The sequence below is a fragment of the Opisthocomus hoazin genome, chromosome 6 (genome assembly GCF_030867145.1).
Source record: "Opisthocomus hoazin isolate bOpiHoa1 chromosome 6, bOpiHoa1.hap1, whole genome shotgun sequence".
NCBI classification, from domain to species: Eukaryota; Metazoa; Chordata; class Aves; order Opisthocomiformes; family Opisthocomidae; genus Opisthocomus; species Opisthocomus hoazin.
Window position 1 is genome coordinate 32,761,594 of NC_134419.1, and position 26,454 is coordinate 32,788,047.

General features: G+C 43.7%; 1 protein-coding gene across 3 annotated transcripts in view; it reads left to right on the top strand.

Moving 5' to 3' along the window:
* COP1 (COP1 E3 ubiquitin ligase) overlaps window positions 1-26,454 on the top strand; it is a 128,072-nt gene that overhangs the window by 34,767 nt on the left and 66,851 nt on the right. For all 3 annotated transcript variants that reach the window (XM_075422613.1, XM_075422610.1, XM_075422612.1), the window contains exons 11-12: window positions 2,611-2,746; window positions 18,295-18,438. In XM_075422613.1, coding sequence (XP_075278728.1) covers window positions 2,611-2,746; window positions 18,295-18,438 — 280 coding nt within the window. The remainder of the gene's footprint in view (window positions 1-2,610; window positions 2,747-18,294; window positions 18,439-26,454) is intronic.

Sequence of the window (26,454 nt, forward strand, 5' to 3'; positions counted from 1 at the left end):
GGTAGCCTTGGAAGGCAAGGACCAACCTCCCAGGACACAGATCAGCAAGAGATGGGGTAGAAACCCTCTGCTCCTTTTTTTCTCTGAATTTAGTGAAATTTTATTCACTTCAATAAAAACAAAGCTTGGTTGTTTTTTTAATTTGAAAAAAATAAATTGGCTTGAAGTTTAAAGGCTGCAAAATGTTTTAGGGGAGCTCACTCTTAGATATGTCTGCATCTTCCACCTACTCCAGAGCCGTGACTAAGTTCTCATCTTGGGCAGCAAAATAATTTTAACGGGGAATGCAGCCTGTGGAGAGGGTGCTTCAGCGGCTGGGAGATGGGAGAAGCCGGTTTTGTCACCAGCTGGTTTCCCGTGAAGTGCTGGCAAGTGCTTTGCAGAAGACAGTTCTTCACAGATCACACCGAAATGTTTTCATGCAGCGCTATCTCGGCAATGCAAAATTAAACAATTTTAATTAAGTTAAAATAATACTTAAAATAATATTTAAGTTAAATAATACTTGTTAACCAAGGACAACAAATGGGGCTCTTCCCAGCATTCCCCTGTAGCAAGACATCTTTCTTCGTAATTGGAACTATAAATATGAATGCGGGAGACTGTTCTTTGTATTCATATGTCAGCTGCACCAAGAGCAGAGGATTTGCAATTGCGGGTTTTTTCCTGAATAAAGGATAACCTGTGCTACTTGATTAAGTTTTCTTCTCAAGTCATTCCTGTTTTTTGACGCATTTAAAATCGGATTTAATGTGGATTTAAAGCTTTTTGCAAGAAGTGCCGATGACTGTTCTAGTATGGAGTGGAGACGTAGTATAACTGTAATTATGAAATGGCCTTGCACTTTGACAGGGAAAATGTCTTGAGAAATAACATTCGGTTTTCCAGGCACAGATACAGGATAAATGACAGGAGGACTGTGTGCTCGATCTCTGAATGAGGGGAAATGGAAGAGTAGCAGCTATTTGTTCCTGTCATAGTGTTGAAGGAGGGAACGGTCTCTGAAACACCCTGGCTGATGTCCATGTGCTTCATCTTGAGCTGTTTCCTGTAGTGGCCAAGTGCTGATGATTTTAATTTGGAGCAGCACTGGGTTCATTTTGCCCCTTTTGATCCATCTGACATGGGTAATGCGTATGCTAGTACCCTTAAACATGCTAATTACTAGCCTTCACTGTTCCTTTGTACAATCAAACATTAAACAGCATGTAAGGGACACTTCAAAATGCCTTACAAGTCTAGAGCAAGATAATAGTTTCTGATGGCAAGGAACTACCAGGGTGCAGAAAGTGATTATGCTCTCTGTTTTCCCACAAGAAATCACAGCTGTGTCTTGCTTTTATAGATCAACCTCTTCCTTTCTTTTCACCCCAGTGTTTCCAAAGCTTTCTAATAAGTGAAGCCTTGTTGTTTCCTTATGCTGCTGGTAAGGATAACTGAACGAGTGGGTGGAATTTGATCTCAGTCATGTGTATGGTTTCTCTGCTGCTGCAGTGGGTGCTGTGGTTTAACAGGAGCCAAGGTGTGCAGTACCTGTGAACCGAGGTGCTGTCTGTTTAGTGCTGCGAGAGCAGCGATAGCTGTACTTCCACTACACTGCACTGGTGCAAAAAAACAAAGCGAAGGTGGGAGCAATAGAGGAGGAAAGGGAGAATGGCTGCAAATTCTGGGAGTTATTACAAAGCCTGAAGACTCTACCTAAAGTTCGACTGCAGCTGCATGATGGCATTGGGAACCCTGACTCGCCCACGCAGTATCACTGTAAGTTAGGAATTTTTCCTTCTTTAGGAAATACTAGATTTTAAAATGGCTTAAATAGGATTCTGTTCATAGCAAGAGAAGTTGGGACTTCTGAGGAATTGGGAAATGACTTTCAACTGTCTACACTGCAGTTCAGTTTTAACTTCTGTAGTAAACTGTTCCATTTCCCACAGAATATTTATCATGATTACTCAAGCTGGCTCAATGTCACCTTGTCTGCTGAAGGTCATAATTTTCACAAAACTTACTGTACGGGGAGTCTTTGGGTTTCATGCTTGTCTTCCTGCTCCAGCCCTGAAACAGCTCTCCCTTAGCTCTGTTGCTTTTGGAGTAAGAAGACAAATATTTTTTATTGAAAGTATTTTGAATGTAATTGACACCAAATGTAGGCATATTGTAACAGAAGTATGGGGAGAGGAATGTACTTTCACCTCCACAGAAAATGAAACGTGTTCTTCACAGTGCATTTTCAAGTGCTTAAAGTTTTCTTGTTAATAAATGTTTTCTGTTAGTAATCTATACAGCTCATGGGCTCTGAAATTGAATAAAATAGAAGAGCTTACCAGGAGAGCTGTATTTGTGATCTCTGGGAAGATTCTCAGCACACTAGGTTCACCCAGTGTTGTAGTGGCAAGACTAGATTTGTGCTCTGAAAAATCTCACTGCCTTCAGGGAATGCTAGAGGTGCAAGAACCTGGTTTTGGCGAAGAATTGTCCCCAAATAACAAGCAGAGGTGGTAGTGGCATGTGAAGGCATACATCTTGATTTTTTTGTTGTTGTTTGTTTGCCATTGAGTTTGTTTATCTTGTTCTGTTTCTGTCCTCCCCAATGCTGCTGCCTCTCCCTAGATGACAGCAGAACCACGAGCCAGCTGGATGAGTTTCAGGAGTGTCTCTCCAAGTTCACACGCTACAATTCTGTCCGACCCCTGGCAACGCTGTCTTACGCTAGTGACCTCTACAATGGCTCCAGCATAGTATCCAGGTAAGACGCTGCATCTCTGACAGCACATCTCATGCTGATACAGGCTGCTGAGGCCGAGTTAATAACCCGTATTAAACAAGTTATGGTCTGTACGCTTTGCGGTCACTTCCCCAAAATAGTTTTATGAATGTGTGATTATCATTGATCTGCGAAGGCACTCAAGTATCACGGTAATACCTCTTATTCCTGTTGGTGTTGGTCAAGGCTGAAGGCAGAACCTTTGAGGTGTCAGCAAGTATCTGCAGCTGTTGTGATAAAGCACGAAGCCTGTTGTAAGCTCAGTCCTCTTGATGTAGTTGCATTGTAAGTGATGCAGCTCTAGTATTTTAAGAAACATCCATCTTGGTGTTGGTAGTTGTAAGAATCTGTGGTGGTTTTAAATATTGTTGGCAGATACAGTTGTAATTATATAGATTAAAAAGCTGAGTCGTTTTTAACTGCAATTGCTTGAACTCTTGAGCATTGGAAGCTCTGTTTACAGTGCTAAATAGAGAGAAGGTGGTTGTGGTAAAGCCAAATCAACAGCTCTGTATTCCCTGCCCTATAGGGTGGTCATGTCCTGTGCACCACTGCTGAAGCTCATCTGAGCCTCCCGTGGACCAGTCTGGACACTGAACTAGTGAAATGCTATTGACTGTCTATGAACAGAATTAATTTCTTCTAGTTTAGCTCCATGAACCAGCTCCCTTTGGGATCAGGCTTAGGAGAGTGAATGGGGTGGGGAGAGGCTGGGACCTGCCAACAGCCGGAGCCTTGAACTGGTTTCAGCAGCTGTGGAAGCATACCCTGGGGGATTTAATTAGTCTGTGGTAGCTTGTTTGGAGCTGGCTGTGGTGGAAAAAGTTGTGCAACATGTTAACTGGGAGATCTTTTCTGCATGGTGTGTATGCTGGACCCGTTAGCTTCTTACAGGCACGTTTCACAAATTTAAATGCATTTGTTCACAGCAGCCTTTTGAGGGAAAGAAGTAGTATAATCTCTTTTTTTTTTTTTTCATACATGGGGAGCAGAAGATCCAAAGTAGCCATACCTGAGGCCTGGAAAGAAATATTACATATGAAAAACATTACAATGATATATAATATTAGAAATATTACAGTGTAATAGAAATATTACAGTGACACAATGAGTTGAGCTTGGGTTTTCTGAGTCTTGATCTAATGCTTTACGAAGGGGCCATTCAGACAGTGACAGAACAGCTTAAATGTTTGTTGAAAGACTCCAGGAAACTTGCACTGTGTGAAGAAATGGAGGGATGTGTAGCATAGAACACATTTGTTTTTTTAAAGCAGCATTGATTCCATAACTACTGCAATATGTAGCAGGAATATATAATGTCCGACTTCACCGCAGAGGTCAGACCACAATAATCACTGATCTGATGTATATTTAACCTGCACTGATTGGGTTCACACTAACTGCAATGAAATGCAGATGGGAATCTCGCTGCAACGTAGACAAACTTCCCCAGTTACCAACTTCAGCACGGATTGCATTTTGCTCCTTTGCCCTTTCTTCTCCTTGACATTCTGCAAGAGCAGCATTTTTGTGGTATTTGGTTAGAAAATGCTGGAAGGGCAGTAAATCTCGCTCCCATTTTGAAGGCATTACAGTTCTTGGGTGAAAAATGCTTGAAAAGTGTGTGTGTGTTACTGTTAAAATGAAAGTACTGTGGGACCTCCCTCCAAGCCAGTACTAGAATCCGTAGTTAAATGCATTTAGCTGAAAAATAACTTGGCTTCCAACTCTGTGTTTTCCCCTGCTCATGCTTTTTATTTATCTCAAAGCATTTAAGAAATTTTTAGGGGTTTTAGTGCGTGGGCTGAGTAGGACTGTTCACATCTGAGCGTGTCCGTAAGTGCTTTGGTAAAGCAGGGCTGCTGAATGTGCTGCCGCTGTAGCTCTTGTTAGCTTCTGGCTATCCAGACAGTTCCTGTAAAGTTAGAATTCGTTAACCGAGAGTTTACGTGTAATGTGTTGGCCAGCACACTGCTGTTCTTCACCGTTGTTCTTCATCCGATTTAACAGACTCAAGTTCAGAGAGAGTTTGTGAAGCTAAATGAGGTGTGTGTCTCTGCGATGGCAGCTTAAGATAACAGAGCAGCTTTTAGGTATCCACGGATGGGCCAGATTAATTATCGAGGTGCTCTAAAAAGCTTTTTAACTGAGTGAAATGCTGTGAAAAGTTCAGTCACCTGGCCAGCTGCACTGGCCTCTGAAGGTGTTGCTGGGCATGCTGTAGGAAACAGATGAAATAATGACAGAAAGTAAGTCTGGCTGCTTAGCTGTTGCTGTTGAGACAAATGCGTTTAAATACAAAGGAAATATGAGGATTCCTTTCTTATTCACCTTAATTTTTTAAAAAAAGTATTTTAAAGGGGTATTTTATGTATATTTAAGAATAAAAGCAGAATTGACTGGAAGTTAAACTTCCTTGTACTTAGTTTAGATTGGTTTATTAAAAAAAAAAGAAAAACCCCACAAAACAAACTTTTTAGAAGCAGTTAGGTTTTTTTAAAAAAAACCCAAACTGCTGTTACAAGCAGATAGAATATAAGGGTGTTTGGTTTGCATTGCTTGAACACTACATGAAGTTCACACGCTGGACTCCAAAAGCGCTGCTGGCTTAAAGGGGTTTTTAAGATGTATTAGCTTTCTGTTTGCAAAGGAAGATGATGGAAATTATGTTCCTTATCCACAAAACCTTGATGCTTATTTAGAAGGGAAAGAAAACTGGTTTTATGGTAACAGGATGAAAACTGCAGTTAAAGACTGTGTGTGTGTTTTAGGGCTTAAAAGACCTGGAGCTGAGCAGCAGCAGCAGTCTCCTGAGGACCTTGCTGCAAGCATATTTATGAATGTATGGACTTCATGAGGACTAATAAAAGGCCATAACCAACACTGTGTAGGCTGCATTGCTATAAAAATTCAGGTGCAGGAAAGCTGCGTTTGCCTCTGGGGCCGAAGGGACGCGGCAGCGCCCGGCTCTGGGCTCCCGGTTGCCCCAGCCTGGGCCGAGCGGTGCTGGGCTGGTGGCTCGGCGGCTGTGCCGCATCTGCACGGTGGCAGCCGCTGGCTGGGCTGCGGGCGGGAGGCGAGGGACCAACGCGGGGCCGGTACCCGAGCTGCGCATCGCCTGTCACGGGCTTGCTTAGGAAGATGCACGCAGCACCGGCATAAGCCCAGTGAGGGAGAGCTTTCTTACCTGGCTTAGAAATATGGTCACAAGCAAAATTTGCAACACTTGGTCCTTTTTTCCCCCCTTACTTGCTTCGGGGAAAAACAGTCTCACAGAAAAGCGTCTTCAGTGAAAACAGGTTCAAGGCTTTGCAGTTGCTGGGTGCTTAATTTTGCTTTAACATCAGGGAGACTTTCAGCATCCTTGCAGCATGAAAGTACATGTCCCTCAATATGCTAAATGGTTTTTTAATACGCTCGGTTCCCAAGTACAAAGTATTTACACTGTTTTCACAAGTACATTAAGTTTTGTTAGAACTGGGCCAAGGAATAAATTTTCAATTTATTATGCCCCCAGACAGAGCAGTCGTCAGAGCTTAACTTTGCTTCTCTCCACTTGCTGTGGCAGTAAATAGTAAAGGCTTTCTTTTAAAGATGAGTCTGTAAACTGCAGCGTTAGCATTGCAATGATTTATGTAGAAAATTGCTTTAGCACTGTCAGAGGCCTTCAGAGAATAGTGTGACAGTCTTTCAGATTTTAGTAAAAGAACAGAAAAATCCCAGAAACAGACTAGAGCAAGATGTCTGTCCAAAACCTGGTTCTTGGAAAGCTGGTGCTTGCTGCCGGGTGCTTCCCAGACCTGGTGGAAGCACGAGCCTGTCAGACCCAGAGGGCCTGAGGTTTGGGGGCAGACGGTGGGGGGGTTTTGGCATCTGCTCCGACTTCAAATTCTTCTGGGTTTGCTTACCGTTGCTCTGGAAGGTCGTAGGATGACATCGAAGGGTTTTGGATAGCTGAGACTATATCTGAAGGAACAGTAATTTACAGAGGGGAAAGGGGAAGGAACAACTTGGGTTTTGGCTGCTGAAACCTTACTCAACTCATCTGTTGAATCTTGAGACAGTGTTCAAAAAACAGCTCTTACGTTTGGGGTCCTTTATTTTTTGTATTGCTTGCTTATTATTCTGTTCCCTCAAAGTAATGAATGAGATATGAAGAGGTTTCTCTTAGCATTTGAACAGTACAATTAAGCTGGTTTCAAGATTGTATTTTTGTTGGTGTTGACCCTTTCAGTAATGTGACCTGAAATCCTTTCTTCAAAGGTGAGCTTAAAAGAAAAACCATCCATTAGGAGTATGTTTTCCATGTATTCATCGAACCGCTCTATTTTTGTTCCCCTTTTTACTTTGGGCAGCAATTACTTGTCCATATAAATACTCAGATCCAGACTTTAACAAGATACCTTTTAGTTCTGTGTCCATCATTACAAGCCTCTCTTTCCCTTTTTTGTCTTTTTTCTTTTTTTTTTAAATGCCCTGGGCTGGCTTGGATTAGATGAGCCATTTTATTGAGTTTGTGACCAGCAATGCTTCTATCTTGGTGGTAAAGATAAATGAAAGAAATGTAAGTGGGTTTATCCTTCACAGGATTACGTCTTAGAGTATAGTAGATTCAGCTTCTTGAGAAGATGAGAAATGAGGAGAGCTGAATTTTTCTTATAGTCTGTTTAAATCGATCATTTTTAAAATGGACTCTTATTTACAAGTGGCAGCTCAAAACTGTGGATGGATCAGTCTTATCTGAACTGTTCCCACGACGGGAAGGAAGAGAAATACTTGGATAAAGAGACTTGAACTGCAGAGCGGCCAAGGGAACTCGAAGTGTAATACCCTGAATCTGCTTGAAGTTCATGCCTCTCCTGTGGTTCTCTTACCTTACTTCATCTGAAGTTTTGGCCGGTAGACCAGAGGTTTTCTGGGCCTGAAATGGGGTTTTGCTTAATTAGAGCCGAGTGAAGTACAGAGCCTTTCTGTTACTTTCTCTTCTTTTTCTCTGGAGTGCAGAACTGATGCATCCCCTAGTGCATAACAGGTCTGGATTCCTTGAGCAGAAGGTAAATGTGACTCATGACCAGCAGAAGGGCCGTACAGATGTCGGTTCAGATCTCTGAGTTCAGAGACACTCAACTCTGTAACCTAGCCCTCCAAGTCCCCAGGATGGGCTGTCAGTACCAAAAGGGACTCTGAAACCGGAGAAGAGCATGTGTGCTCCTATCTCTGGTCTTGACCTGAAAAGTAAACCTTCTGGTGACACTGCAGAGAGAGAAGTCTGTTCTTCCGTGCACATAAGCTTTTAATTTAGGGGTAGGTAAAACTTAAAGAATTTTAAATTGGGGAGTTAATGAATGGAAGTTGTGTGGCCATCAGTGGGACCTCATTTTTTTCCCTAGTAATATCAGACTATTTGGTAGTAGGAAGATCTTCCCATTAAGCTCTCTTAGTACTTCAAACCTGTCTCCATCTGCAGATAATTAGATGAGGGCTTTTTTTAATTTAAATTGTGTGAATTTTTATAAATGGTCTGGTAAAAGTATTGAAGAGTATTTGATCAGTCGGAATCTGCTTTTAATCCAACTATATTAAACAATGATTGCTCTTCGTATTTTTCTTTTTTTGTATCTTGAAGAAACTTTGTGCAGTTTGTGTAAGCAGTTTCCATTTCGCGGCAGACATTGTGTAGTGGTCATTGGCTGTGGCATGGGGCAGTCAGGCATTGGACCAGGCTTCCCAAAGAGGTTGTGCATGCTTCATCCTTACTGATCTTCAAGATCTGGCTGGAAAAAGTGCTGAGCAACCTGGTCTGACCAAAGAGCTGCCCCTGCTCTGAGCAGGGTATTGGACTAGAGACCTCCAAGTCTTGGGGACTGTCCTCCCGTGATAAAGGTACACAATTGGCTCGTTAAAAACTTGAGGTTCTGTCCCAAAGTTTCTGCCAAGCATCTTCCTCTGGCCTTAGGTTTTAAGGAGAAGCAATGGCTTTGTGTGGATTTGCCACGCATAGTGCAAAGTGAAGTTCTCTTCCTACAGGATTTGGGATCCCTGACTTAAGAATGAGGGTTAATTTAAATGGGATTGTGTTCGTTAGAAAGACTGGGCTTTTTTGAGGAAAAGCTTCATAAAACTGCAGAAATTAAAAATGGGTGTTGCAGTGTCAAGAAAGTCCTATGAGAGATTAACATTTAGGGTAGGAGGATGGTACCATGTGGAAGTTGTGTTGCATTGTTGCATCCACCCCTTCTTGACTGATCAGGACTAAAATGTTTTCAGGTGGCTGCCCTTCTGTTCCTCCTGATGTTCACGTAGTAATGGCCATCATCAGGCAGTAGGGCTGTGTCTTGGCCTCAGGAACTGGGCTTGCAAGCCATGAAAGCTGTAGTTTCATAGTACCATATACACAGAACTTCCATGCCAACAGCGTTGGTAAAAGGCAAAGACAGATTTTTCCATAATTCTTCCTGATTTTATAGCTGTCTTTCAATGTTGAGTGTTCATACAGTGAACTTTTGTGTCTGCTTGAAGAAACAAGCGTGTTATTAATAGAACACGAATTTCTGTAGCTTAGTACAGTGTTCTTTTCATTCTCTAGCCATATTTGCTGGAAGTGCCTGAATTTGCTAGGAGGTCATTATCTGAAAAGTATTAGCATGCCTTTAGATTTTTTTTGTTCCTTTCTTGCTAACTAGAGGAGTTAGTCTGTTAAATGGTAAGTAGCTGAAAAAAGAAAATATCAAGGCGTGCAAAGAGGTATGGGGTGGGCTTAAACAGTTCTGAGGGAGAAAAAAAGCCTTAGGAGCAGCTCAGCTCAGCAGAGGCTTGAGCTAATGATTATTAATGCTGTCTGTATTAATAGATACAGGCTCTAAGACAGAGATGCATTGGTAGTGTGCTGCGTAGGTGTTTGGTATAATACGTTATGAAGTGACACATTCTTACAGGATTATATACAAGTATGTGTATACATTTGTGCAAATGAAGGTAGATGTCAGATCAAGTTTCTCTATATGAGACTGGAAATTAAGGGTATTTACAATTACTTTTAAACTATCCTTTAAAAAAATTAAGGATAGTGTACAAAATACTGACCAAAAAAGATTCAAAACGCCATCAAAACGATCTCCTGAATCAACAGATTTAGCAGTTGGCTGAGAAATGCTTCAGTTAGCATTTTAACCTCCGTTCATCGTCACCAGGCAAGCAGGACCATCGGCGTTAATTGCCCCAGCCTATTCTTTGGCTCCTCAAGATGGCTCATTTGCGGTGTATGGCCTTGATAATTTATGGAGGATGGTGCCCTGACTTGCCGTGCCTGTTAGATTGAGCCGAGGTGTCTGAAGAGGGTACTGTCTCCATGCTCTGCCGCGGGGTGTCTGGCAGAAGAGCTGGTGGTGGTGACAGGCGAATTCGGAGGCTTGGGTCTGTAATGTGTGCTGTGTGCTGGGGCACCTGGCTGGGCAGTGATCTATCCCGAGCACTGGGACCTCTGGCAACGGGCTGTGGTGTCTTCAGCTGCTGCAGCTAAATCCTGGAGGATTTGTCAGCTGGCGCCTACGGATGGACTGCGCTGTTTACAGTCCCAGTATTGATGGAGGTTCCCTGTGCTGAGCTTTCCAGATGTATTTGTTCCTCGGCCTGTTCTGCTCTGTCTGTAGCTGCCGTGCTCAATTTTAAAGAAACAAAATCCTTGCTGGTGTAGTAATAAATGTGGCAGCTTGAAAACAAGCTTGCCAGCTTATATGGTCTTATATTTAGAAGACACTTAAGTATGTATCACAGCCAGATAAGTTCCTTCCTACTTCATGGGGTGATCCTGAGAAGACAGTACTATGGTGCGGTCAAACTTGCACTTTGTTGTGGAGCAGGGCTTGCTCCCTCAGACCTGCTCCGTGTACAGCTTGGGCCTCAACAGTTCTGAGGGAAAAAAACCTTACGAGCTGCCACCTTCCTTTCTGGAAGTGTTTCCTGAGCTTGAATGCAGAAAGAAGGCTGCTGAGTATGTTTGGAGACTCAGAACCTCTTGCACCATAGTATTTTGTAATGGTGAGGCTGTGGTCCTGCTCCTGTAGAGCTGTTTGTAACCTGCTGGCTGGGTATCAGCCCAGCTGGGTGAAATGGTAGATCCTGGTTTTCAAATATAGATGGGTTACCCGCAATATTACAGCAGGCAGACTGATAATTTGACTTGAATTTTAAATAGTGTCCTAAGAAACATTCCACATTTAACTGTTGGCGTTTTTAGTTAACACTTCCCTACTCTAGCTTATTTAAAATGGTGTTTGTGGAAAAACGGATTCTAATCCTCATTAACTTGCATGGTAGTTGTTTGCAGCAGCTTTGGCTCATTGTACTTCTGTGTATCTGGCATAAAAACCCTGGGATTGTCGTCATCTTCTCTTAAGCATGCAGAAGAGCATCACCTAGCAGTAAAGTGCCTTTTTATCAATACGCTTTATGTTCAGTTGCTTGCAAAATTCAGTAGTCCCCTGTAGGTTTTCTCATCATTAGTGCTAATTAAGCCAGGTTCCCCTGAATACATATATGAAAAAATCCCTTACGCAGTAGAACAGGATGTCTGTAGCTATAGTCTTCTAGACAGGGCTGGAAATCTGCTGTGGCTTCCTGGGAGATTTTGGGTCTTATTTAGAGGAGACTAGGTTCAGGGTCATTTCCACTTGCTTCTCCCCAAAGTAGAGGGGGTCCTGGTTCTGCAAGGTGAGCTGCTGTGGGAAGCACAACTAATAGCTCGTAGCATAGTATATTCTCTCATGGTGTTTAAAAAAATGACTGTCTTATCTAGTTATGACAGAGCATGAAAGTAGCTCTGGTGTATATTTCAGAGCTGTGAGATGGAACCAAGCCCACCAAGCCTCCTCAATTCAGATTTAATATTCTCCTTTAGACAAGCTCTGTATGGAACAGGAGTATCCCTAAGTGGTTTCTGTTAGAACTGATGGCATTTCATTACACTTAAAAGGATTTTTGTAAGCGCGAAGTGAGCCTGAAACTAGGTCTAACGACATCACTTTGTCAGCGTGGTGCCTTTTTATGCCTTTCTCTGAAAGGGGCAAAACAAAACTCCAGGTGACCAGGGCTGCAAGGAAGCTGCTGAAAGTGTGACTGCAGCATGGCTGGTGCAATAATGGCTGCCCAAGGGAGCCTGGAGCTGAAGACCAACCTTCTCTGTGCAGTGCAGGCTTCGATGGATGCTTATAGCACCCTTCCCTGCCTGTTTCCCAGCTGTGGGCGGGCAGGGGAGATAGTCAACACACAGAGCTGACTTTTCCAGTGTCGTATTTTTGTGCTTCAAATAGAGGTTTGCTTAGGGGGAGCGTATTCCCATCAGATGGGTGAAGCCTGGAAGAGGTGCGGTGGCAGGGGAGGGTACCCAAGGTACATTTAACAGCTGCTGCTGAACCTGGAGCTGAAATATCCCAAACAAGGGATCCCAAGGAATGGGATCGAACTGAAATAGCTTGGGGTCCTCTAGTCCCATGGTTTTGATTAGACTTGAATCTGCTCTGTTGAGAGGCCGTAATTGTAGTAGCCAAGCCAACTTTACCTTGATTAGAGGATAAATCTGGCAATTTTCTGGTAATCTGAGGGATGCATCTAACCCAAATGAATGTGATTCTTAGGGATGAAGGTGTTTGCTCTCTGATAGGATGCATTTAAGGGGAGTCTCATTTATATATTTAATTTATCTATCCATATGGCAATCTAGAGAATCAGAGGGTTTTCCTTTAAGTGGTCCTTCCTGAGCAGAGATTGCAATAACCTGTCTGGGATCATGGTATGCTTGCTCAGTTTGTATTTTGGAAAACATTTTGCAGCGCAGGGGTTTGAACCAGGGAAAGTGTTCAACCAGTGGTGGTCTGTCCTTGTCCCTGTGGCACAGGTTAAAGGCTTTGAAATAGCAGCGGTGACCTTATTTAGGTGGTGCTCTGCAGTAAGGTGTAGCTAAGGCAACTGTGGTTTTATTTATAAAAAAAAAACAACAACCAACACTTATTTCAGCCACTCACAGCTTTAGCAAAACAGTCTTTTGATACTGAAACTTCCTAGGCTTTGTCTCAGTAGCCTTTGTTTTTCTATGTGACAAGATTTAGACTTTGAGCTGATGGAGCACAAAATCTGAGCCCTATAATAAGCTTCCTGTGCCTGAATATAGCTTTGTTTTTAAAAACTACTGATTAGTATGCTAGTGCATGCTTAGTGACACTAATTACTTTGCCTTAAAACATCAGTCTGCTGTAAAAACAGTTGCCGAGGTGTGTGATATTAATACTGATTTCTGTATTGGTCCCAGGTGCTGAACAGTCTGCACTGGTGCTCACAGTGTTGGTTTGTAACCTAAATTTCTAACCTTTGACTTCGATACCACAAAATGGGTGTTGGAAAGAGGTGGCCAGGCTGTAAGATGTGGAACTTGGGATTGTTAGAAGTGACAGGATATCCCTCGGAGGCCGGGAAGTGGAAGCTCAGAGTGAGAATGACTTAAAGGAAATGTGAGGAGCAAAAGCTGCCGTTGTCGTCTCTCCTTCCTCTCACCAGTTAAGTGCCCCAAAACGGAGAACAATAAGTCCATGTTGCCATTAAATATGGGGCCACAGCCAGAAAAGAGTTGGGGTTAGAGATGCAAAAATAGAAACAGCACCATATTAGATAGAAGTAGAAATGAGAGGCTTTGGTATATTCAGGGAGGAAAATGTGTGTGTGTGTGTGTGTGTGTATATATATATATATATAGTCCCCTGAGAGGGACTGAGTCATCTGCCTTGTGGAAATGGCAACTCCTACGGTCACAGATCTCGTTATCAAGTCACGGCTTAGGCATTTATGATTATAGTAGCAATTGTAGAGCATGTATATTGGAATGGGAGAGGAGCAGTTGGCTGCAGACCTTTAATTGTAGCTAGCAATGCAGTTAAAGGCAAATGTAGTTAAATGCAACCCCCGCTTCTCCTGCTTTGGAGGAGTAGCTACAGCACGCATTCATTTCTCATGAGAGCTCGCTGGGCTAGGTGCTCCTCCAGTCTGACCCCCGGGGCATTTCAAACTGCAACTTCACGTACAACATGATCTGCCCTAGGGGTTGGTTTGGAGGACACCTAGCCCTGTGCTGGCCTTGCAGAAGGCCCCAGAGCATGCCAACCTGGTCACTGCCTGTAGAGTTATCTTCTTGCAGCCTCTCAGAATCCAGAGTCATGACATCAGGGATACCAAAGGGTATACCCCATATTTATTTCTGTTAATATCTGGTATGGACCAGTTGTTCATGGATTACTGTGGTCAGGTTTACTCTGCCACCATCATGTCTTGCAGGAGTAGGTAACTTGGGTGCGTGTGTGTGGTTTTTAAAGTATAATAGGGAGTGGGCAACCATCGTCTGTCCTGAATCAATCTCTTGATGAGTGCATCCTGGCTCTTGTGTGGAGTGACTTGTTGAACACCAGTCTTGCTTGTCGCCTTGTTCATAAATCTTATGGTAAGGCAGCTGCTCCATTCCTTTAATCATTTTAGTTGCCCATCTGTATGCGTTCTCTAACTCCACTGTGTCCTCCTGGGACGTGGAGAACAACTGCACGCACCATCAGGATGCGAGTGTAGCGAGGCTTTGTACAATGGCAGAACTGGTAAATGCTTGTTCTCTACTGTTTCTCCACTGGTCTACCCTCAACACCAAGCCAAGCGTCCAGATGTGTTTCAGAAGCAATTTATTTCATAATTCCGCCTGTTAGCTACGAGTGCTCTCCAAGGTCATAGGGTTTAGCATCAAAATAAAGCAATTGATTTATAATCTCATAGATCGCAACTATAGATAAGCAGCAGAAAAAACAGAACCCTTGAGAACGTGTTTGCTTTCTAGCAGTTCTTAGTGGTATTTCCATAGCATGTTGGTCATTAACTCCTTAGGAAACAGGAGATGATGGCTTGGGAATGGGAGAGGTTTCTCTTCTATTTTCCCTGGAACAAAACAATCAGTTCCTTTCAATTTGATTTTTATAAGTAAATTCTGTTTCACATTTATAAATCTTTCAAACATCCAGGAGTTTTTGTGTCCCCAAAAGATCACTGATAAAAATTCAGGTAGTCTTTGTTAGTCAGAAATCTGGAGTTTAAAAGTAGGTTAAAAAAAAAAGAGCAATTGCTAATTGTTTGTACCATGCACATCTCTGAGGAGTGAGGACCACTGCTAGTCCGAAAGGGAACTTCACTGGATGTTTGAATGATCTAAAATACTGCTTAACTCCAGTGCTTCCTTAAAACCCTGGAAATAACGTCTGAACTGGTCTCCTGTCTCTGGAGGAGGCTGCTTCATGCTGGAACTGAGGTAGGTTGGTGGCACACATAGACAGTTGGTGCTCCATCTGCCCTCTGAGAGTGAGAACACTCCTTGCCAGTCCCATGTTAAGTCCTCTTAAAACAGTGCTACCCAAGCACACTGCTCTTGTTTCAGCAGGGCGGTAACAGCCATTGCACGCATGTTTTCTGTGCTGCTCTGGCTCGCTGGTGGCACTGTGCCTCTCACCACGTCTGATGTGGATGCTGTTGTCGAGCTGGTTTATCTCTTGACTCAATGGCCTTTTTGACAAAAAACATGAAGTATTTCCTATTACTCTATTGTGTGTTGTTGTGCTAATGACTAATTCACTTTGACTGTAGAAACGTAGCGCTTGCAAACCAGCATGATGTTCTCCAGAGCTGGCCCTGTTGTGTCCCTTGACAAAATAAAATGAAGTTCTCGTGCCCATTTTCATATAGGTAAGCAAGTGCTTACATTGACAGGAAGGCTTCAAGCAGTAAGTGACAGGAATACCATCAAGCTGGTTAAATGCAAAGAAGCCTTGCTTAATACTAAGTGTATTTAGAAGACTTGTAGGAAAAAGTCTGAAAATAACTGTTGCTATGCAAGTGTGCTGTTTGTCTTAATCCTGATTAGTTCAGGGGGAAGCAGTGCTTTGCAAATATTAAGAACAGTTTTATATGGTAAATAATCCACCTGATTAGCTACTTAGGTTGTTGATATTTTGCTTTGTAAATCACTTACTAAAGCTGACTGGCAGAAGGTGAGAGCACTTGTGGTACCAGGACTGTGCACAGGTGATGGAGGCCAGGGTGCAGGCGGCCCTTAGGCTTGCCGTGCTGGGTTTGCCCGCCTCTCTCGCAGCCAGCGAACATCTGTATGGGTGATGGTTTATTTCTGCAGCCTTTTTCTCCCTCCCTGCGGTGTCTTTCCTGTTTGAAGGTCACAGGTCTGACAATCAATTTCGTTGGTTGATGCTTTTTATTAATTTCTTTAATGGTGTGTTAACTTTTATAGACATATTGAAATACTCATTTGTTATGTCTACAGCATGTCTCTAGTTAAAAAAAAAAACAGGATTAATGCTAGAGAAGCAAACCCACCCCAGGTGAGAGAGGATCTATTCTGTTCTAATAACTTGGCTTTTTACCAGACATGGAAATACATTATTTTTTTCCTTCAGCAGAAGGCTAAGGGTGTAAATTGAATCCCAGCAGATGAATCGCTGCCATCAGTTCAGTAGTGCTCTACCTGAATCCACAGGGCAGTGAGCAGGAGCTGAGACAGCGGGTCAATTAAGATTGTGGTACAAGTAAATCCACTGTATTGTTGTAGAGGCTTTCGATTATAAAATTCTTCCGCAGAATAGGGTGAGATGACAAGACTGGCCTGAATGGTGCTTTCACCCTGTCTGTATGAAGTGACTGGACTAGGGTAGAGCTGGGGTGGGGACAGAACCGGCTGGCTGCTTAGACGACTTCTTTCCCTCTCCCATTTTATTGAAACAGATGGATGCTTGCTTGCTTTATTGCTCAGCCATAAGCATGTTCCTTTTCTTCGCCTTTTTGGGGGGCTTGTGATCTTGCAGGGTTGACCCAACTAGCTTTTCTCCTCTAGCAAGCAAGCTGTTGTGAGTGGGACCGTCTTCTGCTGCTGCTGCGGAGAAGTTTAGGTGCCTGAGGTAAAAAGGCCAAGCTGCAAGCTGTTTCATTGAACTATTTTATACAATCAGGCTGCATATCAACAATCCTTTCTCTCCATAGTTTAAAAATAACTTGATGATATCTTCTGTACGAGGACTTGTAAAGTCTGTTGGCATTTATCTTCCCTTGAAAGCACTGCAGTGCCTTGGACTTCTCAGCTATGTTGAGGGGTAGAAAACTCCAGCTGTTGCAGCTGTGGGGGCAGCCTAAAGAGCCCTCTCTCTGCTTGTAATTGGTTTAATTCTTTCTAATTTTAGAAAGGTACCTTAAATACCCCTGCTCTCAGGATTTTTCAAGCTCTATCAATGTGAAATCAGTGTGAACGCGGTTTTCTCTGCTGCCATTCAGAACTCGCTGCCTGGTTCACAAATGCTCTGACTTCTTGGAGAAAAAAAAAATACGATGAGGACAGCAGAGGTTGAAATGAATTATGAGTGGAAGAACCCCAAAAGAGACCTCTTAAAGTAGGAGATTGATTGCTGAGTGGAGAGACTTGAGGAGAGCTGGTTACCGATCGTAGAAACTTGGAGACTGAGGGCAAATGCTCCCCCCAAACTCTTTCTGGGAGGAGCAGCAAACTGGTGTATTGGTGAGGCTGATCCTCCTGGAAGGAGGTAGGTGTATGTGCATGTCCACCCTGTCCTGCCTGCAAGGATGTGGGCTCCTGGGAGGCGGCTTTGCTTCCCTGGCTGCTAAATGTCTAGCCCTTCCAAGCTGCGAAGGTAGCAATGACATTAGCTGTTTATAACCTGCTGGCTGCCTTGCTCTCAGAAGTGTTTCATGTACAACCTCAGGCTTTTCTCATTTGCAGCTTAACTTTGTTATAAGGTGACTGCTTTTACTTCCACCTTCATTGGTATCTATTACAAACTTGCCCTGCAGTTCAAGAAAGAATGTGCATTGGTTTCTGCAAGCAGCCCTAAGTGGAAGTCATAGCGTGCCGTGGCTTTTACAGTACTGATGATATGTTTTGACCCTCTGTTACTCGGGGAATTTAGAAGGTTTTTCCCACAAACACTGGTTTACTCTGCATTAATGCTTAGAGTTCACCAAGCTGCTGTCTATAGGAGCTAAGGGATTGAAAGAAATCAATGGGCAATCATCCTGTAGCACGGTGTTCATAGGGCATGCAGCTGAATGTTACGGACGTTTCCAGGGTGAGCTGTCAGCTTTGACATTTGGGTACCACATCGTGTAGGTGGTGTAGCTGAACTAGAAAACCTCTAGAGCATCTGAACAAAGATCCTGGCTGCGGGAGGGGGATTGTGCTACCGTGAAAAGTCCGTTTCAGTAAATGGAGGTGTGGGTGTGTTTGGAGGGGGTTAGAAAATAGTGCTTGAGAGCAGTAACTCCACACTGCTGGTGTCTGTGCCAGACCTGACCAAGGTGCTCCCAACAGGGTGTCTGCTAACTGCAAATTGTGATTCTCAGCTCTGCCACACCGAGAGGCTTAGCTGGTAAAATACCCTGCTGGTAAGTACATGTGTTGTGTTACACAGTTCTCAACCTGTGCTTTTGTTCCTCAGTATTGAGTTCGACCGAGACTGTGACTACTTTGCCATCGCTGGGGTGACGAAGAAGATTAAAGTCTATGAGTATGGTACAGTCATTCAGGACGCGGTGGATATTCACTACCCTGAGAATGAAATGACCTGTAATTCCAAAATCAGGTGAGCGTTGACTTTGCATTTGAACTCAGAGGGCCTTTTCCATTTGCTTGTTTATGTGCAGTAGCTGTTTCACTTTCTTTATCCATGGTGGGAATGGGAGGGGGAGTGAGGAAAGCAGGAGCAGATGGAGAGCTGACTTTGAACTCCAGGTGGGGTCGGGTGGCACAAGCACTGTCACTTGCATGGTGGGCTCATCCAAGGGAACAGCAGGCTCACATATCTGGAGGAGAAAGGGACACAGGGTAGTGAACTGCTTTTTGTGTTGCTTGCAAATGCTGTTGCATGCCTAGACAGTTAAAAGGAGAGTAGAAGTGGAGTAGTGGATATGCTCCAGGTAAAGTCTTGTCTCAAGGCAACTTCTGTGCCCAGTTCTTCATAATAGCCACCAACTCCTCCACGCTCTCTGCTCCATCAGCCAGATCCTTTCCATTCTGCCAAGAGGCTGCTTTTCCTCAGGAAATGTGCCTCATTTGCACCTTCTGCCTATGAATTTGTCTACCTGAAGTACTGTTCTGCTGGGCCTCAGTATCAAGCTCTTGGGAAAAGACCTTGCCTGATTTTGCTTCTGTGCTGCTGTCATTACTGTCAAGCTATTTTTTCTCTTTTTAGATGACTTAAACCAAATAAATATAGACCACCATGTCAGAACTTCAATTGAAAGAATCTGGCTAACATAACTTAACAATGCTATTTCAAAACTTCTATTAAAGCTCAGAAGTAAATACAGGCAATCAAACCAATTCAGTATTATAATACAAGTCTCCAGCATCTTTGAACTAATTTGTTTTTATTTGGTACTCTGCATTTTAAAAACAGCAAAGCACCCACACAAGTGTAAATAATAAATTTATATAGCAGTCCAGCTTCTAGGAGAATAAAATGTTGTGCAACAAGATTAATAATGTTTGCAAGCCTCCTTTGTAGTGTAAAAGTCATGCCCAGTTTTGTAGTTGATACAGAAGTGACTGATCTATCTTAAGAAATGTATCACTCACGCTGGTTATTCTCGGGAATTGGGTAACACTGTTCTAGGAAGGAGAAGATGTAGAGGCAGCTGACCCTGGGACTGGCTTTCAGGACGGGTGTAAACAATCTGAGAGGGATTTGTAATGATAAGCCATGCTGATTATGGAGTTTGTGTTTTGCTGGACCTGTGGAATGTTCAGCATTTTTGACTGAGTCACAGCAGAGTTCACACTATTCATTATTCTGGAGAGAAGAGCAGAATAACAGGAGAACCATCTAGCAGTTGATTAATGCCTTTTGTCTTAATTAGCAGGGGAAAAGCAATGTGTTTGGTATTTCTCCGTCCATCTGAGATGACTTCCAGACTTGATACTTCAAATTTGACAGGGATCTACCCTGATGATCCTGCCAGGCATTAGGTAGTTGTTTGTTCTCCTTTCTGTGGCAGCCACCAGTAAGGAGAGCTGCGTTAGCACCTGCGGTGATGTTGCTTGCGTCAGCTTTGTGCTCCAGACAAAACACTGCTTGCGTTCAAGATTTCTTCTTTCTCAAATTTCATGCATATGTACATTATATATATATGATGATGATAAATGTCTTGTCTGCTGACACCCCGTGCCTCAGCTGAGGTGGACAGGGTCATCATCTTTCATTTCCTTGCCCTAGTTTCTCTCATTCCTCCAAAGAAATGCATTTTTTTTTTCCCCATTGGCACCTCCATGTTATATCAACCTTCTTCTGGCGTGTGGGTGCTTTTGGCTTTGACAAATAAAGTTAGGCTGTCAGTCAAATGCATCCTTGCTATATCCATTAGCTGTGCTGCCAGTCACTGGGGCTGGGGCCCGCTGGCGCGGTGTCGAGCAGCGTAATAACTTGCTGTTCTGAAGCGGTGTAGCTTGAGGGAGAAGTTATATATGAAGGCTGTGATTTCATTACGGAATATTGCAGTACGCTGAAAATCTGCCCATATTATAATAAAATCCAAACAAGTAGAGCCTGCTTTTTGCTCAAAGCCTTGGCTTAAAGCTGTTGGCGTTAGTCTGGGTGGAGGTGCAGCTGCTCTGAGGCTCACTCTCGTGCCAGTGCCCTTTCTGTTACCGCAGACAGGCGTATTGCTGCTGGGGCACGGGGTGCTACCTCTCTTCCCTGCAGAGAAGCGGGGGTCTGTGTGCAGATGGGATGTGGTGACAGGTCTCTTCTGCTGAAGCTGGGGTGTGTGTGACACTGGCACAGCTCGTAATGTCCCTTGCATGGCACTGGAACTCTGTCCGCAAGCACCTTGGCTTTCCAAAGACACATCGTGAGAAGCTCACCCTGAATTGATCCTGGTTAACCTCGTGCGGAGTGATGATGCTGGAACACAAATCATTAGTGGTTACGTCAATGGTTCTGCTTTCAGAGGAGCAGCAGCTTTAATGGGCTTTTAGAAAAGCAGACAGGTGACAGCGTTGGCGAGGACTCGTGTCTGGCCAAGAGCAGGTCTGCTGGCCCGGAGCAGCTGCGGGAAGGGAAGCCCTTGCCTGGGATGGGGCTGGCAGCAGCCCAGTCCTGCTCCGCTGTGTGCCAGCTGGGCGCCTGCTGAAAGGTTGAGCTTCATGCCAGCAGTAATTGATTGTAGGCTTTTCTGGAGCGGAGCCCTGGTACCAGCTGTAGCTGAGTCTTTCTTCCTCTTTTCCAGCCCCCTTTTTACACCCACCTGCTTCTTAAATACATTCTTTTTTCATCATCTGTTGAGCTTTCTCGTCCCTATTTTTAAGAACGGGGAGGAAGTCGGTGTATCGAGTTTCTGGTAAATGTGCATCGCGTCCCCCGGGAACGACGGTGGCATAAGCTTCCAGGAAAAACACAAGATGACACATAAATCCTCATAAAAATCCCATTTACAGATTCATAGCTTCGGTACAAGAAACAAATCCTGGCATTGCGTAGTAGCTATAAACAGCACTCTGTGAGCTAATTATGACTTGCTGTGTCCCTAGCTATGGCAGACAATAATCCGTGGCTCCCCCTGTGCAGGAGGAGGTGGGAAAGGACAAGAGGAGGATCGACGGCCAGCAGCGAGCCACAGCTCTTCTCTGATTTATTCAAGAGGCAGATTTGTTGTTTTGCCATAGGTTGCAGGGGGAGAAAAATAAGGAGTTCTAGCATTCGGGTAAAAGAAATTGGCTTTAGGCCTCATTAATCTACGATAGGTCATGTGCAAGTGTGGTTAGGTAAACACGCTTTTGAAATCCATGTTTAGTATTCTGCATGCTCACCACTGTGTGTTTGCAGCATCTGTACTTCAGTGATAGATGTTACCACAAACCTCCAAAATCGGCTGCATCTGTTCAGTTCAGCTGCAGTAAAAGCAAAGCATCAATAGGCTTTTCTTTAGGAAGCTGCTAGTTTTTTATTGTTTTCATTTTTTGGTGTCAATAAATCAGATGCATGACTGCTCTATCCTAATAGCAGTTCAGGGGCGTATTGCTGGCAGTGTTTAAAATGGCAGTCCATTCTTGCTGCTAAGTTTAAATTAAGCAAAAACTTGCCGTGTGGTGTTTTTCATGGTAGGGACTTTGCTATTTGGAAAGGTACGAGCTCTTTATGCTGAAAAATCTCATGAATGGTTGTTGGGTGCCCACACTTCCAGCACAAAAAAGGTTTGACACTGAACAGGTTATAAGGAAATATACCTTCAGCTTTCATTAATTCCAGTTTTCAGAGTACCCACTTCACTTTGCGATAAGATGATGAAGTTTTTCTTTAGAAGTATTTCTCTCTTAACCTTACTAGAGGTTTTCTTTGGATTGATTAGAAAAAAGTTTAAAACATGCCTAATGGTAATGCCATTCTGCATGTCTTTGTAGTATTTGGTTGGCATTGTTATTCACATGGATGTTCCTTGCAGTAATAGATCACTCCCTTAAAAACATTTCAGCCCTAAAACTATCGGGCATCCGTTGACTCATGGTAATAGACTGGATGTGAAGCACTTGGTACTCGGAAGCAGGTCAGACCACAGCGGTTTGTGCCTTATTAAAAGCTTTAACTCTGTTTAACTCTCACCGCCGGAGGGATGGTTGATACCGGGTAACTTGATCCTGAATTTGAGACATTTCAGCCATAAAAATACTGGCTCATGAAAGAAACATTAGCACATCTGACAGCACTAACTGAGCTGGCCCACTTGTGTCTCCAAATAAAATGAAGGATGCACATAAATCTTCACGGGGTCAGGAGTTCTGTGTGTCCGGATTGGATGCCGAGGTTAGGAGAGTGTTTTGGAGGTCAGTGATCAGCTTTCAACTAGAGTTTCTCTAGGCTAATCTCCTAGGAAGGAAAGCTATCACACCTTATGGCAAGATAAACCTCTGCCCTGTTTCTGGACTAAAGAACAAAGCAAAAACTGAAAAAATACAGCTACTGGTATTTAAAATAAAAGATGGCTTCACACAACTCTTAATCCAGTGCTGAATTGCACATTATCTCAGCCTTGGGTAGCTATTTTTTGTATTGTGTCTCTTAGCCTCCACATTTCAGTTTCTCCCTGGATGTGGCTGCAGGCCATCTAAAGGTTGTCTACCAAAGGTTATTTTATGAACTTCTGGGGGTTCTGTGCTTAACCTGTTTGAGGACTGTGTAAGCTGCATTTTCAGTCCATCTCACCTTTGCCCTTTCCTTTCCCCTTCTCCAGCTTGCTTCCCCATGCATTTTTCAGTCTGTTACTCAGTTTGTTACCCATGATAATATCTTAAGGGAACCCAAAAAAGTACATGTCTTTGAGGTTTTAACAAAATTGCCTGTGTTGGGCATGGAAGAAAGATCAGTGCTTCCCTTGAGAGGGAGCGTGGTGGTAGCTTCTCAACACCTTGTAGGTCCCAGGGAAGCCACGTGGAAGAGAAATATCATAATGTCCCAGCTCCAAGACAGTCTGTTTTCAGGCCTGTGTCATCACAGATGCCAGAGAACACAACCAAAGGACAGTCAGCCCTTGGTAAGAAGCATCCTTTGCCTCAAGAGGGAGTTCCCCTCCACGTGATCCAACCCTGGATTGTGCTCTACAAAGGTTACTTTTGACAGTTTAAGTTATAAAGAAGCTCAGGTATTGCAGTGTCAAGGACAAAGCTCTAGTTTCAGACTTAGAGGCTTGGGTGGTGATGAGGAGGGAATTAAGGCAGAGAGCTGGAACAGGGTTGGTTTTGTCTTATGATCCTTTAATCATATTTCCTAATAAGAAAGGTTTATAGTATGTATGACTTAAAAGGTGTTAATTGAACCACTTGGTGCCTGCAAATCCCTAAACATTTTTCACCTGTCAGTTCCTGTTTTCCAGTCTCAGTCTATGTACAAATGCTTTCCAAGGGAGTGTTAACCCCTTGTCAACACCGTCAGACTTCAGTGGGACAGAATGCTTAGCTTGATCTTTGCTGTGCCAGACCTAATAGACGTGCGTTTGGGCGCAGAAACCTGCCATTTTTCTCCATCTGTATTGATTGATCTGATAAAATACTACCTCTTCCTACAAACCTGACACACATGTCCTTAGATCTGTCACATCTCAAACAGAACTGTTAAACTCTGTCCTTTATATTTTCCTGCTGACTCAGTCATTCCTAATTTTCATCGTCTGGGGTGATTTCTTTTTTGATGAGACAGTTACGTGATTATCCTCTTCATAGTTCAGCTTGCAATACCCATCTCTTCTGCAGGTCAGATGGGGGTCTCCTGCTGCCCTGGCAGAGAGCATCCATCCTCTAACCTGTCAGGGTGGCATCAGCCCGTCTGCCTTTCTCTGGGACCCTCTCCACCTGCTGATGCTGCCTGATGTAATCTCAAAACTGTCCACATAGAAGACTGCTTTCTCAAAGATTTGGCCCTGGGCTGTATTCTTCCTGATTTTCCGGGATGACTAAACTTAGATCATTTTTTTTCCTTAAGCCATTCAAAGCCCTGACTCAAGTGGAGGTAAGATGGCAGGGGGAACCGGTTTGAACCCATAAATGTCTAGTGCAGCGTCCACCCCCCTGTGTTAGCTGGAGACTGCTCCCAGCCCAGAGCCTCGCTGTGTTGTAGCTTTAGGGCTCTGAACCGCTTTTGCTTCTGTCAGTGACTTGACTGCTCCGTCTGGAAACAAGACTCCAGACGTCAGACGTGGTTATCTCTGGGCTGCTGCAACCTTCATCTCGCTGTCCTGGTGAGCAGCACCTGCCAGCTTCGTCTGGTCCTTGGGGAGCCACTTAAGCCTCTCTGAGGCTTCTAGTAAATCATAGACTGTCAGGGCCTGCTTTTCTGCAGGTATCCAACGGTAGTAGAGCTGGTGTAATGATAGCTCCTTGATGATGCATTTGTGGACAGTCTGTGTACCCTCAAGGGCTGAGGACACTAGCATCTTCTGATTAATGACGTCTTGTGGAAGAGTTGAAACCAGGGAAGGTGTTGCCTGAGCTGTATCACTGCAGCCACTCTTGGCAGCTGGTGGTTAAAGATGATGACTTACATTAGGTAAATAAAACTTTCTAAGCATCTGAATGCAAAGTTTTAAAACCAAGGGATGCTGCTACAAGAAGGAAATGTGCAAGTGTGTGAACAGACTATAGGCAGAGAGAGAGATGCACCCAGGGAGAAGTTTGACAGGTTGAAAGCAGTGTCATTGATGCCATCATTCTGTACTGGCCGTTCAAAAGAAAGCTCCCAGTGATGCACTGGGGAAGGTGTGTCCAGGAGGTTTTCTCCGAGCATCATGCAGCCACGCGAGAGGCTTGTAGAAAGCCTCTGTGGTTGGACAAATTGGTCTCATTTCTGTAAGCTGCAGATTAACTTGTGCAGAGAGAAGTCGGAGCAGAAGTCTTCTGGATCACTTGGTGAAGCTTCCTGCTGATGCAGGCACCAATGGCATGTTGTTCCTTTCATGTATTGCTTCAAATCTGCCTTGCGTTTCTTGCCTCCTGTTATTTGGCTGCTCCAGGACCTCAAATAAGCTTCTTGATTCCATCCAGCGAAATAGTGATGAGCTATGACTAGTAGTTGGTGTGCGTAGTCCCTCTGTAGCCATAACACTCACCCCCCATTAAGCTGGGTTTGACCATACTCAGGAGCAGAACACCAGCGCTGCTGTAACAGTGTTTATAGATTTTTACTACGTTAAAAAAGGAAAAGGATTTTTCCCCTTCTGTGTGTAAATGCTGTATTCCTGAGGAAAACAGGCTGCATGTGTATAGTGGAACCAAGAATTTGCCGAGGTATAATTCTCCTAAATCGGTATCCATGTATCATATTTCAATGTATAGCTGCAGTGATCAAAGCAGTACTGAAAAGTTACAGAATTCATGGACTTCTGGTTTATATTGTTGGTTAAAACTTGGCCCCAAGGCTGCCATAATCTAGTTAACTGTCAGAGCTGTTTGGTGACCTGCACAAATCGGATCTGTTGGTTTAGCTTCTGCTGTGTGCATCACAGTTGATACCAACTGGCGCGTTTTGTGCCAGATGGTCCAAAAATTGGTGAGCAAGTATTACAAATTTTCATACCCCTGTCACATTTTTTGGGAGTCAGAGTGGAGGCATAGTGCCAGAACACTACGAATGGGACTTGGCAGCGTCGCTGCTCTTGTTCTGTCTGCTGATGGTGAGAGTTTGGCAGTGGAATTGTCACTTAGTTTTGCACAGCCACTTAATTCAGTTTAAAATATAAACCCACGTGATATGTATTGCAGTTCTCAATCAGAAACAACTCCTAAACTGCCTGTAGCAAACAGACTGCTGTTTCCTTCTGGGTAGGAAGGAGGGATCTTCCCTCATTTACGGAAAGCTGGAAGTAGCTGCTCAGAAGTCAAACTTTAATTTGCACGTAGGTACAGGTAGCAAACACTACATCTGTGCCAGGGGAGAGGTTGATTTACCATCTGTGTAGCTATGTGTTTTGCATAGATAGCTTCTGTTAGGTAAGTAGCTATCTTTGTGGTAATAAGAATAGTAGTAGCTACTGGCAGGAGGCTAAGAAGTCAAACCCAGAGTGCTCTGTGGGAATTTGTGTGGAACTCAGATGGCAACAGAATCACAGTATTAGGG